Genomic DNA, 18,733 nt, shown 5'->3' with positions numbered 1-18,733 from the left:
TGCTTATTAATCTGTTTCTTTTTGGGTAGCTGAGGAATCCTTCATACTGGATTTACTCTGCTTTGTACAAAACTGATTTTGTTTGTTGCTATTGAATATTAAGGTGGACAATTATAATGTCCTCTTCTTAACCCCTGATTTGCTCTTCTTGTTAAAACACTGCTTGAATCCATTCTTTAAATAATTTCTTTAAAAATAGAAATATCTTTAAATAATCTGTTTACTAAACATTTACAAAGTTGTAATGCCAACTGTTTACAAAAATCTGTTGCCTTAACACTGTCCTTTTCAACTGTTTTTCTTTAAATTCAGCTATATTATTTTGGAAGTAACAAAAATAACTGAACAGACTCAGAAACAGCGTGTGTAAATATAAATACTAAAATCTACTATACTATAAATTTGGTCATATTTTTCTTTCTCTGTGCAGTTGAATAATAAGTTTATGAAGAAAATCCCACGGGATGCAGAGGCATCTAACATTCTGGTGGGTGAAGTGGACTTCCTAGATTCTCCTTTCGTGGCCTTTGTGAGACTCCAGCAGGCTGTCATGCTTGCAGGGATCACTGAAGTCCCTGTGCCTACACGGTAATCTAAACTCTATATTATGGCTAAGGTGGTATGAAAAATTACTGTTTATAAATTGTGGGATTATGACTACTGTGAGTTAACTGCCAGCCTATGGTAAGGAAAGTATAATAATAACATGAAGCCAAACTATATTAAAGATTATATACACACACACACACACACACACACACACACACACACACACACACACACACACACACACACACACACACAGTGGGGCAAAAAGTATTTAGTCAGCCACCAATTGTGCAAGTTCTCTCATTAAAAAGATGAGAGAGGCCTGTAATATTCATCATAGGTACACTTCAACTATGAGAGACAAAATGAGAAACAAAAATCCAGAAAATCACATTGTCTGATTTTTTAAGAATTTATTTGCAGATGATGGTGGAAAATAAGTATTTGGTCACCTACAAAAAAGCAAGATTTCTGGCTCTCACAGACCTGTAACTTCTTCTTTAAGAGGCTTTTCTGTCCTCCACTTGTTACCTGTATTAATGCCACCTGTTTGAACTCGTTATCAGTATAAGAGACACCTGTCCACAACCTCAAACAGTCAGGCTCCAAACTCCACTATGGCCAAGACTAAAGAGCTGTCAAAGGATACCAGAAACAAAATTGTAGACTTGCCAGACGTGTCCCCCTGCTTAAGCCAGTACATGTCCCGGTCCGTCTGAAGTTTGCTAGAGAGCATTTGGATGATCGAGAATAAGATTGGGAGAATGTCATATGGTCAGATGAAACCAAAATTTTCGGTAAAAACTCAACTTTTCATGTTTGGAGGAGAAAGAATGCTGAGTTGCATCCAAAGAACACCATACCTACTGTGAAGCATGGGGGTGGAAACATCATGCTTTGGGGCTGTTTTTCTGCGAAGGGACCAGGACAACTAATCCAAGTATAGGAAAGATTGAATGAAGCCATGTATCGTGAGATTTTGAGTAAAAACCTCCTTTCATCAGCAAGGGCATAGAAGATGAAAAGTGGCTGGGGCTTTTAGCATGACAATGATCCCAAACACACCGCCCGGGCAACAAAGGAGTGGCTTCGTAAGAAGCATTTTAAGGTCCTGGAGTGGCCTAGCCAGTCTCCAGATCTCAACCCCATAGAAAATCTTTGGAGGGAGTTGAAAATCCGTGTTGCCCAGCAACAGCCCTAAAACATCACTGCTCTTGAGGAGATCTGCATGGAGGAATGGGCCAAACTACCAGCAACAGTATGTAAAAACCTTGTGGAGACTTTTGGAGACCTTGTGGAAAACGTTTGATCTCTGTCATTTCCAACAAAGGGTATATAACAAAGTATTGAGATTAACTTTTTTTATTGACCAAATACTTATTTTTCACCATAATTTGCAAATAAATTCTATAAAAATCAGACAATGTGATTTTCTGGATTTCTTTTTCTCATTTTGTCTCTCATAGTTGAAGTGTACCTATGATGTAAATTACAGGCCTCTCTCATCTTTGTAATGGGAGAACTTTGACAATTGGTGGCTGACTAAATACTTTTTTGCCCCACTGTATATATATACAGTGCAACCTCTACTCGTGGGGGTTAAGTTCTAGGTTTTGACTCTCTCTATATGATGGTTCCTTTTTCAAGGGACTTGTACATGTACTGTACAGTAAACTCAACAAAAAATGTGAATTACATGTTAAAAGTTTTATATTTACTACTTTAAATGAATAATACAATAATAAAATAGTTTTTCACATTTTTATGTCATTTATTAGTACAAACTCTGTTTTGAAATGTTACTCCGAACTTTTAAGTCACTCGCAGCTTCTTGCTCTATCAGATTTTTCACGAGTGTCGAGTATCGAGGTTCCACTGTATATATAATATTTATAAAACTTTGGATGATGTAAAAGTAGAACTTTATAGCAGATTAAATAAATAAATAAATGTGTGTGTGTGTGTGTGTGTGTGTGTGTGTGTGTGTGTGTGTGTATATATATATATATATATACATATATATATATACACATATACACACACATATACACACACTATACTTGTTTAACAGATTAAAGAGAATTCAACACATACGCTACAGTTATCAGTGGCAAGGCATTGAAATGCATACACTCACTGAAGTAACCACACAGTGCACAGCATGCAGGGGCGTTACATTATCATTTCCTGCAAGAATAAACTGTAGTGTGATTAATCACAGTGGAAAGTTTCATAGATGCTAAGATAATAACTAGGAGTAGCTGATAAACTCATATGACTTTGAAATCAAAGGAGCGATTTAAACTAGTGTGAAATGAAAAACTCGTTCTAATGGGCTGTGATTAAATAGTGACCTTGACCTAATACACTGACTTGTAATTAGAAAACTTTTGCTCTATATGTGAGGCTTTATTAAATATTTATGTTAAGTATGTGAAATAGAAATTTAAATGATTATGCTTTAACTTGTGATGTTTTACAGATTTATGTTTGTTCTTTTGGGACCCAAAGGAAAAGCCAGATCATACCATGAGATTGGACGAGCTATTGCTACCTTAATGTCAGATGAGGTGTGTGTATTTGTGTGTGTCTGTGTATCTGTGTGACAGGAAATGCACCATAGTAGATTGTGTTCCACTGATGTAGTCTAGTAGAAGTAAATCAACAGTGGAGTTTTGTAGATTATTGTCTAATAACTGAGCGTCTACCATCACAGATATAGTGAACAAAATCATTTACTTCAATTATGCTGTCTAATCATAAATATTTACGTGTGACTTTCTTTAAACACAGTTCTCAGAGTATTAAGGCTGCATGTTTCTCTGTGCTGTAGGTGTTTCATGACATTGCATACAAGGCCAAAGACCGGGGTGACCTACTGGCTGGCATTGAGGAATTCCTTGACGAGGTCATTGTGTTACCCCCTGGAGAGTGGGACCCTGACATCCGGATTGAGCCCCCCAAAACCCTACCATCCTCAGACAAACGGTACATACTTTGTTTATCTTTACACTCAGTTATCCCAATACAGTTTTAAATGGTGTATCATTGTACTGAGCATACAGAGCTTTTGATATGTGGGTATAATTATTTGTTATTTGTTATTCTTCTGTAGTAAGAACAACCTAGCAGGAGGAGTGGGGGTTGGTGATGGAGCCAAGCTTAATGGCGATGCTCCTGTTGAAGGTGGGGCAGGAGGAGGTGGAGGAGGTCACCATGTTGGAGACGAGCTTAAGTTCACTGGCAAGTGAGTGACTACTTAGACTACAATTAAGACTACCGTTAGTGCAAACACAGAAATGTGTATGTGGTGCTGTAACACTAACGTCTTTGTTAACACAGGCCTCATGCTAACACTGCTCAATTATTTTTATTATTATTAATTTTTCTCATTTTCTTTCTCTGCTGCATTATTTTTGTTTTCTCAGGTTTTGCGGTGGTCTGGTTATGGATGTTAAGCGAAAGCTGCCATTCTTTGCAAGCGATTTTTACGATGCCTTTAATATCCAGGCCTTGTCTGCCACTTTGTTTATTTACCTGGGCACCGTAACCAATGCCATCACTTTTGGTGGCTTGCTTGGAGATGCCACAGAGAACATGCAGGTACAGAAGATTATTGCTCAGTTAATTGATGTAATGAGGTGATGTGTTTGCATTACTGGTGCTAGACTCATTGCCTGTTTTTGTAAGGGGCCAGTGAGAGCTCCCTAAACACTAAGAAAAAATATATTTGCCATATTTCTATACAGTACACTACCTGGCCAAAAAAATGTCTCTCATTTAGAAGCTTTTGGATGTGCTGGAGAAGACTTTACTTTTCCGTCTGTGCTGTAATCAATACAAGATTTCTCCAAGAGAGGCTTGTAACTCTTGGCGGAAATAATTGATGTGATGATCCATAAGCTTGCCATCACTAATGTGTGGCATAATCAATGCAAAGGGTGGTACAATTAAATAGAATGTATTATTTTTTATGTGTATGTCTTGACGTGTATGTGTGGTGGTGCATAGCCACGTGTTCTGGAATCAGAGGGTTGTGACATCTATTTAGATCTGTAGGTGTTCTGTAAGGATCAAGTTAAGAAGGATCAGCTTCTCTCACCTTAAATAAAATTGGATTACCAAGCATGCACATGCACACACACACACACACACACACACACACACACACACACACACACACACACACACATCTATATATATACTTAGAATATAACACATTGCTCAAAAGTTATAATAATTAAAAAAGAAAATTTGGTTTTAATAATTTTTTTTTATGTTTTCTTAAATTAAAATCTATTTCAATACCAAACATTCTTGCTATTCCTTACTATCTTCCAGGCCAGTTATATTTATATCTGTATGGAACTACAAATAATGTCTTTTTAAGTATAACATGTTTTGTGTATAATCGAAAATAAGATCAGTTATATACACTGCTCAAAAATATAAAGGGAACACTTAAACAACACAAAATAAATAGTTTGTTCTTTACATAGTTGAATGTGCTGACAACAAAATCACACAAAAATTATAAATGAAAATCTAATTTATTCACCCATGGAGGCGTTGGTGGATGGAGCGAGACATGATGTCCCAGATGTGCTTAATTGGATTCAGGTCTGGGGAACGGGTGGGCCAGTCAATAGCATCATTGCCTTCATCTTGCAGGATCTGCTGACACACTCCAGCCACATGAGGTCTATTATTGTCTTGCATTAGGAGGAACCCAGGGCCAGCCGAACCGGCATATGGTCTCACAAGTGGTCTGAGTATCTCATCTCAGTACCTAATGGCAGTCTGGCTACCTCTGCCGAGCACATGGAGGGCTGTGCGGCCCACACCACACCTGCTTTCATCTGTGAAGAGCACAGGGTGCCAGTGGCGAATTTGCCAATCTTGGTGTTCTCTGGCAAATGCCAAACGTCCTGCACGGTGTTGGGCTGTAGGCACAACCCCCACCTGTGGACGTCGGCCCTCATTCCACCCTCATGGAGTCTGTTTCTGACCGTTTGAGCAGAGGTAAAAAGAGGTAATTTTGCAGGGCTCTGGCAGTGATCCTCCTGTTCCTCCTTGCACAAAGGCGGAGGTAGCGTATCTGCTGCTGGGTTGTTGCCCTCCTACGGCCTCCTCCTCATCTCCGGATGTACTATTAAAGCAAAAGACATGTCTCAAACATTTAAAATGTTTAATAACTGCTTAGAGAACAACAAGATGATCGACTAACTTTTGACCACAAGGCTGAACACTTCCCAGTCGCACATCTGTACACTTTGCAATCTGCCTTCACTGTCAAAAATTTAACTATGTCGTTCGTGTATATAAGGTTAAGAGTGTGGGCTGCACACCAGTGATGTGGAGGGAGAACATACCTTTCGCTGTCATCACGTAAAACGTGCAGTTCCGTAAATATGACCTTGTCCTCATCTACATCATTCTCTGCTTCTTCATCACCTTGAAACATTCTGAACACTTTTACAAAGTTTGCGCTATTATCAGTGACCGTGGCAGTTTATCTTCCCACAAAGAGCAAATGAGCTGTGAATTTGCTCTCTATCTCCGCTGCGATGGCATCGTACATGTGTCCCCCATGGAAAACTTTTATTCTGAGCAGTCCATGGAGCTGCAGTGGTGGAAACATATTCCAAGTCGGCAAAAGTTTTCCTTAGTTCTGTCTCCATTTCCATATATGCTTCCCCCGCACACACACATCTGTAGTGCTGTGCTTTGCATGCGGATGTTTTTTTTGTTTGTTTATTTTTAAGTGGTATTTTTTGCATTTGACAAGAGCTTTTCACCAACACATAATCTACACTTAACCATTATTACTTTCTCCTTTTCCTCGACTATTTCAAAATAATGAGAATACTTCCATCACAGTAATGTAATGCCCTGGTTTGCCATCTCCGCTTCTGACCCGCTTCTGTTTCCACTGCTCGCACGTCTGAGTGCGCGATTCTACATGTTTGTTTTAATTCAGTATTTATTATTTTTTTTAATGCAAAATAATTTAACTGAAAAGTAACTCGCATTACTTTTTTTAAAAAGTAACTCAGATATTAATGTGTAAATTTATAAAGCAAAGCGCTACTTTACTCATTACTCCTGAAAAGTAATATTATTACGCGTTACCCCCAAACTGGTTTTGCTTTCTAACTGGGCAGTTTGATTTCACAGAAGGGTGATTGACTTGGAGTTACATTGTGTTGTTTAAGTGTTCCCTTTATTTTATTGAGCAGTGTACATACACTATATTTCCAAAAGTATTGGGTTACCTAACCTTTGCTGCTATATGTGGTTCTTTTCCAAACTGTGACCACAAAGCCGGAAGCACTCGAATGTACAGGACATCTTTAGATGCGCTAAAATAAAATGTTGCATTCACTTGAACTTGGAAACCCAAACCTGTTCCAGCATGGCAATGCCACTGTGCACAATGTGAGCTTCTTGAAGATCTGGTTTACATGCTTTGGAGCGAAAGATCTTAAGTGTCCTGGTATAGAGCTCTGATCTCATCCCTACTGAATACCTTTGGGATGAATTGCAATGCTGACTGCACCCCAGGCCTCTTCACCTACATTAGTACCTGTCTTTGATAATACCCTTGTGGCTGATGAACACAAACCCCTAACCCTAACCCCCCCAAGCAAAAGCAAGCAAAAACAAGCAAAAATGTCACTATATGTTAGCTGAAAATCCAAATTCTGTCCAAATCCAAATTAGCACAGCAATTGTATTCTGACCTCTAGTCAAACCTATAATACTAAGTGGTTTTCAGTATAAAAAAGCTGTCTGAGATGTGTAAGTTTACTGATGATGGGTTTTTTTTAGGCATTCCTTAAGTTGGTTGTTGTAAAAGTTGTATTTTAATAATTGTTTTGTGAAATACAAAATTCTCTCTCTTTCTGTGTAGGGTGTGATAGAGAGTTTTGTGGGAACAGCATTAGCAGGTGCAGTGTTCTGCCTGTTAGGTGGTCAGCCCCTCACTATCCTTAGCAGTACAGGACCAGTGCTTGTTTTTGAACGGCTGCTATTCAACTTCAGCAAGTGAGCTTAACTGCATGCACACACACACACACACACACACACACACACATACACACACACACACACACACACAGAGACACAGAGACACCGAAACAGAGACACACACACATACACACCATCAAGCTCTTTAAAACAGAAATCATTTTATTCAATTCAATTATTATTTCTATAGTGCTTTTAACAATGGACATTGTCTCAAAGCAGCACACAAAACCTAACTTCCTGATTAATGACAGATTACTATCCACTTTAAAATATTTTTGTGGCTTTCATTTATTTGTTTAAAATTCCATTAGCAGCAATGTGATAATTGTGATTTGAGCACCTGACATAGTCGTTATAACTGGCTGTTTTCAGGGACCACGCATTAGACTACCTGGAATTCCGGCTGTGGATTGGTCTGTGGTCAGGCTTCTTGTGTCTAGTTCTGGTGGCGACGGATGCCAGCTTCCTTGTGCAGTATTTCACACGCTTCACGGAGGAAGGCTTTGCATCTCTCATCAGCTTTATCTTTATTTATGACGCAATCAAGAAAATGCTTAAGCTTGCACAACATTACCCCATCGACACTGGCTACAACTGGGAGATGGTCACTCAGCATGCCTGTCACTGCATGCCTCCTGAGGGTATGACACTATATGTGTGTGTGGGTAGCTTGTACCTGCTGATACTAGTCTGGTGAAAGTATTGTAAATATATTCTTGCATATAAATATTTTTAAATGTCATAATTTTGCTAAAATATTGGTTCTGCCCAGTATTCTACAATCAAATTTCAGTTTCTCTAAACAAGCACTGATGCATAGTGTCTTCTTACTGGTTAAGCTAAATCTAAGCTTTAATGTGTTAAACTATCTACCTAATTGATCTGGGCGTTTTTGTTTTTATAAAACAGGCAACAGTTCTGTGACTATTGAAAAATTTAAACCGCTATTCAACTCCACTGAACAGGTAAGTGTGCAAGTGTGTTTTTTACATGTTTTAAATTGTTTCAGTTTAAAAACATCGGTCGGAAAATGTTACATTTACATAACTTATTTGGACATTGTTTTGTAAAATATTTGTGTGTGTGTGTGTGTGTGTGTGTGTGTGTGTGTGTGTGTGTGTGTGTGTATGTGTGTGTGTCCAGCAGCACTGGAATTCGACCTGGTCATCGTTAACTCGTTCTGAGTGTTTGGAGTGGGGTGGAGTTCTGCAAGGAGAATCCTGTGGCTTTGTTCCTGATATCACACTGATGTCTTTTATCCTGTTCATGGGCACCTACACCTGTTCCATGGGCTTAAAGAAGTTTAAAACCAGCAGATTTTTTCCCACCTTGGTAAACACACACACACACACACACGCACACGCACACACAAACACACACACACACACACACACACACACACACACAGAGATATTTTGATTGTGTGTGTGGTGTACAACAAGAGTATTCAAAATAATAATAATAAACATATATGGAAGAAAGTCTAAAAGGAAACCATGAATAATTCCTGCGTATTCTTTTTGATGTGAGAGAGAGAGAGAGAGCGAGAGAGAGAGAGAAAGAGAGAGAGAGAGAGAGAGAGAGAGAGAGAGAGAGAGAGAGAGAGAGAGAGAGATGAAACAGGCATGAACATGGCTTGGCAGCAAAGGTGGAAAATATCCATCACTAAATCCTGCCAAAAATCTGTAATTACCTTCAATCCTTCCTCATTATAAGCTCATTAATCTCCATTAGTTTTCAGCCTTGTACTTTTTCCTGATCCTTAATAGCATTTTCACTGGGCTGATCAAATAAAAAAAACTAATTATATAGCTATACAGTATGGAGTTGTAAAAACTAATCACTGGTATTAACGTGATCAGAATCATTATGAGTATGGCCATGTATATGTTTTGAAAACATATATTTATAATATTTGACACAAATTTTATTGAAAGGAATTTAATGATTAATTTATTCATTGTTTGACAGGTACGTAAGCTGATCAGTGACTTTGCAATCATTTTGGCCATTCTGACCTTCTGTGGAATAGATGCACTGGTTGGTGTGGACACACCAAAACTAGAAGTGCCAAGTGAATTTAAGGTAAGTGGTACAGGTGTGTATACGATTGTGTGTGTGTGTATGATTGTGTGTGTGTGTGTGTGTGTGTGTGTGTGTGTGTGTGTGTGTGTGTGTGTGTGTTTGTGCATGAGTATTGAGAGCAAGCATAAGAAAAAGTGGTGTATTTTTGTTCTGTGTCCTACAATAAACTTTTTGTTACTGTCTAATGCTAATTATTATGGTGGAAATGACACCAGAATTATATGCAGAAAGAGAGAAAGAGAGCTTTGTGCCTACCAGAAGAATCACTGGCTTTTTGCTTCTGAGCTTCTCATGTGACTCATACATGTGAATTTCTTATACTTACATTGAATACACTTGTGTGTGTGTGTGTGTGTGTGTGTGTGTGTGTGTGTGTGTGTGTGTGTGTGTGTGTGTGTGTATCCAGCCGACAAGTCCAAATCGTGGCTGGTTTGTGCCCCCTTTTGGTGGAAACCCCTGGTGGGTGTACCTGGCTTCCTTCCTCCCCGCACTCCTTGTTACCATCCTCATCTTTATGGACCAGCAGATCACTGCCGTCATCGTCAACAGAAAGGAGAACAAACTCAAAGTGTGTGTGTGTCATATCTGTGTGTATGTTTAGGTCATAGTGATGAATTTAGAATTGCCAACATCACATTCTTATTTATAGTCATGGAGGTCCAAGTGTCAATAAATCAAGACAGTAGATGGCATCCCACTTATCTCCTACTCAAATTCTGAACATATAAAGGGGAATCTATCAATAAATATTCCAAGTCTTGTAAGCAGGATCCCAGATTTTATATGGTGAATTGTATTTGCAATTTATGATTTAATTAGTAATATATGAGTTAATGAATAAATGAGTGTATTCATCTAAATGTTTTTGATTACACTGATAACACTATAGAATTGTGTTGTTAAATGGTAAATTGGGATTAATAAATGTAGGATATCATTCTACTCCCTACCTAAATGTTGTGTCTGTGTGGAGAGCAGAAAGGCGCCGGCTACCATCTGGACTTGTTCTGGGTGGCTGTGCTGATGATCGTGTGCTCCTTCATGGGTCTGCCATGGTATGTGGCAGCCACCGTCATCTCCATTGCCCACATTGACTCACTTAAGATGGAGACAGAGACATCAGCACCAGGAGAACAGCCCAAATTCCTCGGAGTCAGGTACAGAAAAAGCAAGAGATAATATCTATTACTGCATTTTTACTGGAGGAAAATAGGCAACTTAGGCAAAAGGTTTGTAGGAAAATATTGTGTGACAACAGTGTTTCTTTTACCATTTAATACAAAGTTTAATTTGTTTGTGTAATCTATATAAAATGCAAATGTGTTCATATCTGTTTGTTTATTTATATGTATTAATTTATACGTTTAGAAATCTGGCAGTCTTATAATGCAGTGTAATGAAATCTTGATTATACAGTCTATCAGAATGACATTATTAATTATTATTATTATTATTATTATTATTATTATTATTATTATTATTATTATTTTGTCCTGCTTTAATAAAATCAAACCTTATGGTAAAAGAACAATTTTAGACTCTTATTTAATGGATGCAGTTTAGCCATTTCTTCAAACATATATAATATAATCATATATACATCATATATACATAATAAATTACATACAAATATATGTCTATCATGTAGATGTTTCTTTATTAATAATAGGTGTTCTTAATCTTCTGGATTTAGGGAGCAGAGAGTAACTGGAGTAAGTGTCTTCATCTTAACTGGCCTATCAGTCTTCATGGCGCCTGTGCTTAAGGTATGCACGGCTGAAAACAGCTTCATCTTTCTATTCTAAATGACTTTGATTACGTAGCTCTCTGCCTGCTGGAAACTTAAAGAATGTGATTAAGGTCAGTTTTGTGTAGATGTGTATTTGTGTGAATTAACGTTCCAGCAAAGTTTTACAGAGCTGAAATCAGATTCCAGTGTGTATCAAATTAACCAGTCTATACCAACTCTGAGTAACTGCCTACTAGTAGCAGTTACTTTTTTAATTGATGTGATATATTTGTTGAGTGTTATTTCAACTATATAAAATACTTTTTTATTTTATGACCATATTATACCTTTTTTAAATGTATATATTTCCCTCTTTTTTTTTCTTTAGTTCATTCCTATGCCAGTGCTCTATGGTGTCTTCCTATATATGGGAGTAGCATCTCTAAATGGAGTTCAGGTGAATGTTTGGACACACATTTCTATTAGCAAGGTTAATGTTCTCTTTTTCCACCCACATGTGGGTGAGATATTTGACTGCAAGTCTTATTGCCACTGTGTGTGTATGTTTGTGTAGTTCATGGATCGATTGAAGCTGTTTCTGATGCCAGGGAAACACCAGCCAGATCTGATATACTTGCGCCACGTCCCCCTCCGCCGAGTTCACCTGTTCACCTTAATCCAGGTTGTGTCCGTGTAAAACAAAGTGCCTAGCTTCAGTCTCACAAGATCAGAGTGTAGCACTGTTTTGCTGTTCTGAAATACCTGGTCCAAATCACAGGCTATAAAGACAGATTTGATAGCTGTTTAGAGCAAAGAAATAAACTGATCTACACACTGAGAATTTAAAAAAGTTGGGCATCCTTGGTATATTTAGTATTTATATAATTACGCTGTATGTATGCATTCATATAACATATATTTTTTCATAGATCCTTTGCCTCGCCCTGCTTTGGATCCTTAAGTCAACTGTTGCAGCCATAATCTTCCCGGTCATGGTGAGTCTGATGATGTATTTTCACACTTGCTGAAAATAATTGAATTCATAGCTAGAATCAGGGAGGGAAATTATTTAGTGTTTATTTTCTAACTCTCTCTCACTCTTTATAGATTTTGGCCCTGGTGGCTGTAAGAAAAGCAATGGATTACCTTTTCTCTCAGCACGATCTTGGCTACCTGGATGACATTATGCCAGAGAAAGAAAAGAAGAAGAAAGAGGATGAAAAAAAGAAGAAAAAGAAGAAGGGCAGCATTGACAGTGATATAAATTATGTAAGAAAACTGGGTCCTGTGTGGGATTATCTCAAATGGAAGAAAGCTAGCTGTGCAAAACAGATGATTTATTACTGTATTAATAAACAAGAGCATATTGTAGCAGTATGTCTTAATTTTAGTGTGTCCACCTTCTGCACTTCACAGTCAGACTATCCACCCAATGAAAATATTCCCAGTATAAAGATATCGATGGAGACAATGGATGAGGAGCAAATGAGGGGAGAGAAACCCTCAGAGAGTGAGTAGGGCCAAAATTCTGCTGGAATGTCAGTGGGCCAATCTAAATCTCTTAAAAAAAAAAAAACTTGCACACTTTTGCCATGGACTTGGGTTTCTGCCTCACTCTCTTTTTCCTCTCATTTTCTTGCCTATTTTTCTTCAGTCACTCAGGTCTGATCTGAATCAGCTTTAACTATTTTTGCTTGCCTGATGTTATGAAAAGTTTTAAGTAACATAATGTAGACACGCAGATGAACTCACACACCCGCCGTATTACTACTTTGTATGTCACTTTACTTATGTGTGCATGTTGCTTACATCTTTTTGCAGTTTATCCATGATAATGTTTGTTTGCTTATGTGTAGGAATTTCTTTAACACTGTTTATTTATATTTTACAGGAAATAAGCCAATGTCATTTCTCACTCCATACTGAGTCACTTGGTTTATTTTGTTCCAAGCCTGTGTCAAGGTACATGCACATTTCAGAGCATTTTAAATGTCTTTAAATGATTTGAAGCCATACAAAATGTCATGTTTATTTGTCTTCACAGTGACGACTTAAGCCCATTTGAAGACATCTGTACCTCTAAACAGAGCTGATGTGGACCACAGATTTTCCTGGAAATCTCAGATTGATAAAACAATTATGTTCTTTACACTAGCTGCCATACAAGTCCAGATCAACTCTATATGTATTTCAAATGTACACTGAGGTATGGCTTATTTGTCTGATTTAATAAGTATAAAATATAAGTAAGAAAATATAAAAATGGATGCACAGTATACATTTTAATAATGATAGTAAAAATTGTAATATCAAAATAGGTAACTTTGATCCTAATGTAATGAACAATTTAAAGACCATTACACACCCATAACATTTCTTTAAAAAGCATCCAGCTTTATTCTGATTTCTTCTTAATTAAATATTCATTAGACATTAATATATTATATTTCATATCAACTATTTTTCACATTAGATTTAAATCGGTATCAGTAACTGAAACCTGCACTAAAAAAATGATGTAAGCAGGAAATATTTTGTAATCTAGATAACAATCCTTCTCTTAATACAGGATCACACAAAAGTTAGCACACCCCTCACATTTCAGCAACCATTTTAGTAAATCCTCTCAAGACACAATACTATATTAGAGACATTAGAGTAGTCATTGTGCAGCTTGAGATACTGTGTGAGATACTGTATATAAACAATACTGTACATTTAAAAAATAAATTCATTTACAGACTAGGGTTTGAAAGAAGTTCCAGGATTTTGCAGAGTAGTCTTCATATAAAGGCAAATGTAAAGCAAAGTGTTTTGTATTTAATATTAAACTTTATTAATTATTATTAATTACTTTATAATTACTTATTATAAGTCTTAAATTTTGCAGAAACCCTTTTGTCTTTTAGCCCAAAAAGGAAATCCGAATGAACAAACTAGATCGAATGTATTAATCAAATAAAACCATAGAAAAGAATCAGTTGTGAAACTAAACTATGTTTTGTTATTTTAGCTATTTTGCTGAACCAATGTTCAGCAAAATCACACAAATTATATTTTTACTTACACATTACTGATTTCTTTACTTATATTTAGCGTTGAATCATAGCTCTACCTCTTAGACCGCTGTAGTGCCAGGCACAGTGTGTTTGATCTATGCAGATATGGCATGATTGGAATCAAATATTGTTCCCATTATTTTGGGCACAACAGAGATTATCATTTTATTATAATAATCTTCCATAAACTATGCAAAACACAATCTGTGTTTTTCTTAGTCAGATTTGTCTTGAAGTGATTCAAATGTGATTTTATTAAGTGTACTTTCAGTATCACCTGTACAAATATATTTTTATTGTACTTAATTTTTTTACAAATAAAAGATTGTGATTTATTTAGCAAATAGTCTATACAGTAATCCCCCACTTTACTGCGGTTGGAATCTCGCGATCCCGGTTTATCTCGGAATTGCATTTGCCACATTTTCCCAGTCTCTCGCAGATAGCATGATAGACCAAAAAACTTATAGGGAATTGTTTTCATGTAGTTTTATGTTGAAATAATCAAATTTTTAAATAAAAATATAATGATGAATTTTAAAATTAAGTCATAAAATAGCATTTTTGGGGTGGCGTCGTTTAATCGCGGGGGCGGTTTAATGTAATAACTGCCCGTGATAAACGGGGGATTACTATGTGTTTTATATATATATATATATATATATATATATATATATATATATATATATATATATATATATAAAACAATGGAAAATTAATAGAATTAGTTTTTAAAAAAATCAAATGTATTTATTTATTCATTAACTCTGAATTGCTGGGGACACTTTAGAGACTGTTGTGTGTGAAAATCCCAGAAGATCAGCAGTTTCTAAACTTACTTACACCAGCCTCCACAACATGGTCAGAGTCACTGAGATCACATTTTTCTCCATTCTGATGTTTGATGTAAACTGGAGTATCTGTGTATGTGTGTATCTGCTGCTTTTATGCATTGTGCTGCTGCCACATGACTGGCCGATCGAATAATTGTATGAATGAGCAGGTGTACAAGCATTCCTTTTAGTGGCCAGTCCATTAGGTATAAATCAGTATCAGTAATTAAAATATTTTTATGTTTTGTATATAAATGTTGATCAGTGTCAGTAATTCGTTTAAAAAGACAGTACAAGAAGAACACTATTCTTTAAAAAAGCAACATTGTTGCCTATTGTGTCTGTGTTTGGGCAATTTCGATCAGGTTTGAGTCAGAATCCATGAGTCAGGTTTTGACAAATTTGCATTTAGTGGAGTCTAAATGAGAAAATCAAATATCTTAATAAATAAAAACGTATTAAATGTTGATATATATGGGAAACAGAGGCTATGTTTTACAGCCTTTAAGTAGTTAGCACACTGTCATGTACAGTAGGAGGGAATATACTGTATAAATAGAAAACCTTCCAGCACATTTATATACATTTCTGACCATCGACAGACATTGTGGACTTGAATGTAAAGATATGGAGAATGTGAGTAAAATTTATGGTTCTCTTCTGTTCCCTGCATTTGTGGATTTTTTAAATGATGCTACAAAAAAAAACTTTTTAACTAATCAAACTAATTGAGGTGTGTTATGTTTTCCAATGAAAATCTTTTTGTATTTCTTTTATTTGCTCGTTTATGTGTTTTTTTGTATTCTGGCATTATTCTGGCTTTTTCATGAGCTCAGTTGCCTAAAAGTGCTACCCTTAAAAAAAAGTGCACACCTTCGCACTGTAGAATAGATGATAATGACAATGATTGAGTTATAATGAGCGGATGATGTGTATTATGGATAATAATATTTGAGATACATTTTACAATCAGATACTGTGTGACTTACCCAATGACCCCAAGTCATTATGGCTTTAAAAGGAAGCCTACACTTTGTATGATGTGCTTTACTGTATTTTCAACATGAAGTGGAAAATAAAAGTCCCTTTGAACAGTGTTGTTGTCGTGGTTCTTTTTAGCAGAAGTGATTGTGCCATTTGTAAGGTAATGCAATGAATGCACAAAAGCATAAGCAGATGTTATTGCTGCATAAGAATGTTTTATAAAAAATAAAAAAGCAAACAATTCTAAATCAGCAAAATTAAAATGTAATCCAGGCTATAGTCAGACAATAGGGACACAACATGAACTATGCAAAACAAGAGCGCAAACATGAAACTAAAACAAGGAAATGTGAAAAAATAAGGCTCTGTAATCGCAGCTAAACTGAAAAGGTTAATTTCCCAAGACTAGACAAGTATATAAAGATATATATAAGGAGAAAGAATGAGAGAAAATAATCAACATGAAATAGCCACAGATGAACAAAAGAGACAGGTAAAAACGTGATGAAACTGACATACAGTATATAGGAGACATGTAACAATACAAAAGCACATGGTTATAAAAACATGGAAATGCAGAAATCTCTCATCTTTGCAAACCGAAATGTGCTAGTGGAGGGAAATACTGACCTTTTCAGTCCAAATGTCTATTTTAGACCCTGGATCTGGAGGCAGGCATCGTCTTTTTTGGGGAACTGAGATAGCATTGTGAGAGACAAGTTGTGGGAAAAGGTCAAGCTGTCGCATGCCCTAGTGTCAACAGGTTGTGAGGAGAGGCCACGCCATAGCCCCCTGGCCTGAGCAAGATGTGGATAGAGGCCACACCATCAGACCACAGCCAGATCAGTTCATGGAGAGTAGCCTTGTCAACCTCTTTCTAGGGCTTGTCTTAGAGATCAGCCTCATCAACTTCTGGTTGGGGCTTAGCTTGGGAGGTCACCTCACTGGCCTTTGGCATGAACAAGTTTTTGGAGGACTCTTTGTTGGCCTTTAGGCTGGAGCATGTCTTTTTGGGGTGGCAGTATCACACCCTAGCATGAGCAGGTTTGGGAAGGTTTGTGATTGCGCCCTTGCGTGAAGAGGTTGTGGCTAGAAGCTGCCTCCGTGACATCTGGCTGGGGCTTGGCTTGGAGAGCAGTGTTGATGACCTCTGACTGGAACATAATTTGGGAGGCTGCCTAGTCAGCCTCTGGCATGAACAGGTTTTGAAGAAAAGACACAATGTTGACCTCAAGCTCGTTTGTTGGATTGTGGCTGTAACATGACTTGAACAAAAGAATTATTTTTTTACTCGTTCCTTCTCTTCTCTTCAAATCCTTTTCATGGTGCTTTAATTCACTATGGATTAAACCTGTGCGTATGCCTAGGGAGCGTATGTGTTCACATGGCACAGATCAAGACTAAACTCACTGGCTTTTATTGGTAAAACTGAATATACATTTAAAGTTGATGATAGCATAATTCCTTCTTAGCGAGTAAAAATGCTTTTTATATATCTAGCCAAGTCATAAACACTCATCATAGGTAGGGGGATGATTGGTTGGTAAGGACTGACCCACACTGGCTGTTAGCAATAAAACTGAGCTACACTTAGGCATAGGATTATTGGGTGGAAATAATGAGCAAATAATGGTGTTATTAATTGTGTCCAAAGAATTTCTGTACAAACATCTGCACAAAAGGCCTTTTTCCTTATTTTACATTAATAGACATTAGAGGTATCAGGCAAACAATATATTTAATATAGAAAGTAGGCTTCTTTTTTTTTTAAGCTACATTTAATATTTGAACTCAAATGTGTGGCTGGGGATAAATAAGTCTGCATTCATCTTCCCAGCCTATTGACACAGTGTTAGAACGGGAGGAATCACTTCCTTAAATATAGACAACTCTATACATAGATAAAGATAGATGTGTAATAACAGCACAGTGACATTCGATGGTGCTTGGTTTACAACATAACAACTGACATACATATCTTGTTGTATGTGTTGTATTGCACCATCAAAACGTTTTACACTGAAAAACTGCATTATATCTTTCAAATACTCTATTATTCGTTATGACTAAAATTGTTTTAATTGTCCTTCTTCCCCCTCATTTGCATATGACTTAGACTGTAGAGGAACTGTTGATGCCAAGCCCACAAGAAGTGCAAGAAGTAGTTCGGAAAGACTGGCTATGTTATATTGCTGGTGTCATGCAATGTAGTATGCAATGTGGGTCTGAGTGTGGTTAAAGCCCAAATCCCAAAATTGGAGATCATGCAAACACTGAGGAAGCCCTTAGTGCAGTAAAGAACACCGACCTTATTAAAAGCTCCTACACAGCAGATTCAATTAATTTAAAATGTATATTTTAGCGTGTGTTTTTATGTGTGTATTATACAGATATAAAAATCAAACATTACATTTTATTTATGCATAATGAGCAAACCAGGAAATGGTAGGAAGGAAAAACAA

The 18,733-nt window shown here is 36.9% G+C and overlaps 1 protein-coding gene across 6 annotated transcripts in view; it reads left to right on the top strand.

Moving 5' to 3' along the window:
• Positions 1-16,384, top strand: part of slc4a4b (solute carrier family 4 member 4b) — a 44,565-nt gene extending 28,181 nt beyond the window's left edge. For 2 of the 6 annotated variants that reach the window (XM_046867497.1, XM_046867493.1), the window contains 20 exons: positions 431-588; positions 3,032-3,119; positions 3,383-3,537; positions 3,665-3,796; positions 3,978-4,152; positions 7,463-7,596; positions 7,954-8,222; positions 8,491-8,546; positions 8,728-8,913; positions 9,553-9,666; positions 10,073-10,234; positions 10,645-10,823; positions 11,360-11,432; positions 11,784-11,852; positions 11,970-12,077; positions 12,325-12,390; positions 12,503-12,664; positions 12,812-12,905; positions 13,287-13,357; positions 13,440-16,384. In XM_046867497.1, the coding sequence (XP_046723453.1) occupies positions 431-588; positions 3,032-3,119; positions 3,383-3,537; positions 3,665-3,796; positions 3,978-4,152; positions 7,463-7,596; positions 7,954-8,222; positions 8,491-8,546; positions 8,728-8,913; positions 9,553-9,666; positions 10,073-10,234; positions 10,645-10,823; positions 11,360-11,432; positions 11,784-11,852; positions 11,970-12,077; positions 12,325-12,390; positions 12,503-12,664; positions 12,812-12,905; positions 13,287-13,321 (2,415 nt within the window). In that variant the 3' untranslated portion in view covers positions 13,322-13,357; positions 13,440-16,384. Of the gene's footprint in view, positions 1-430; positions 589-3,031; positions 3,120-3,382; positions 3,538-3,664; positions 3,797-3,977; positions 4,153-7,462; positions 7,597-7,953; positions 8,223-8,490; positions 8,547-8,724; positions 8,914-9,552; positions 9,667-10,072; positions 10,235-10,639; positions 10,824-11,359; positions 11,433-11,783; positions 11,853-11,969; positions 12,078-12,324; positions 12,391-12,502; positions 12,665-12,811; positions 12,906-13,286; positions 13,358-13,439 lie in introns of those variants that run through there. The other 4 variants (XM_046867496.1, XM_046867492.1, XM_046867495.1 and 1 more) reach the window with 3 other exon arrangements.
• The last annotated feature ends 2,349 nt before the right edge of the window (positions 16,385-18,733 follow it).

Source organism: Silurus meridionalis, chromosome 15, assembly GCF_014805685.1.
Source record: "Silurus meridionalis isolate SWU-2019-XX chromosome 15, ASM1480568v1, whole genome shotgun sequence".
NCBI lineage: Eukaryota > Metazoa > Chordata > Actinopteri > Siluriformes > Siluridae > Silurus > Silurus meridionalis.
This window is presented reverse-complemented; position numbering and strand designations above follow the sequence as displayed.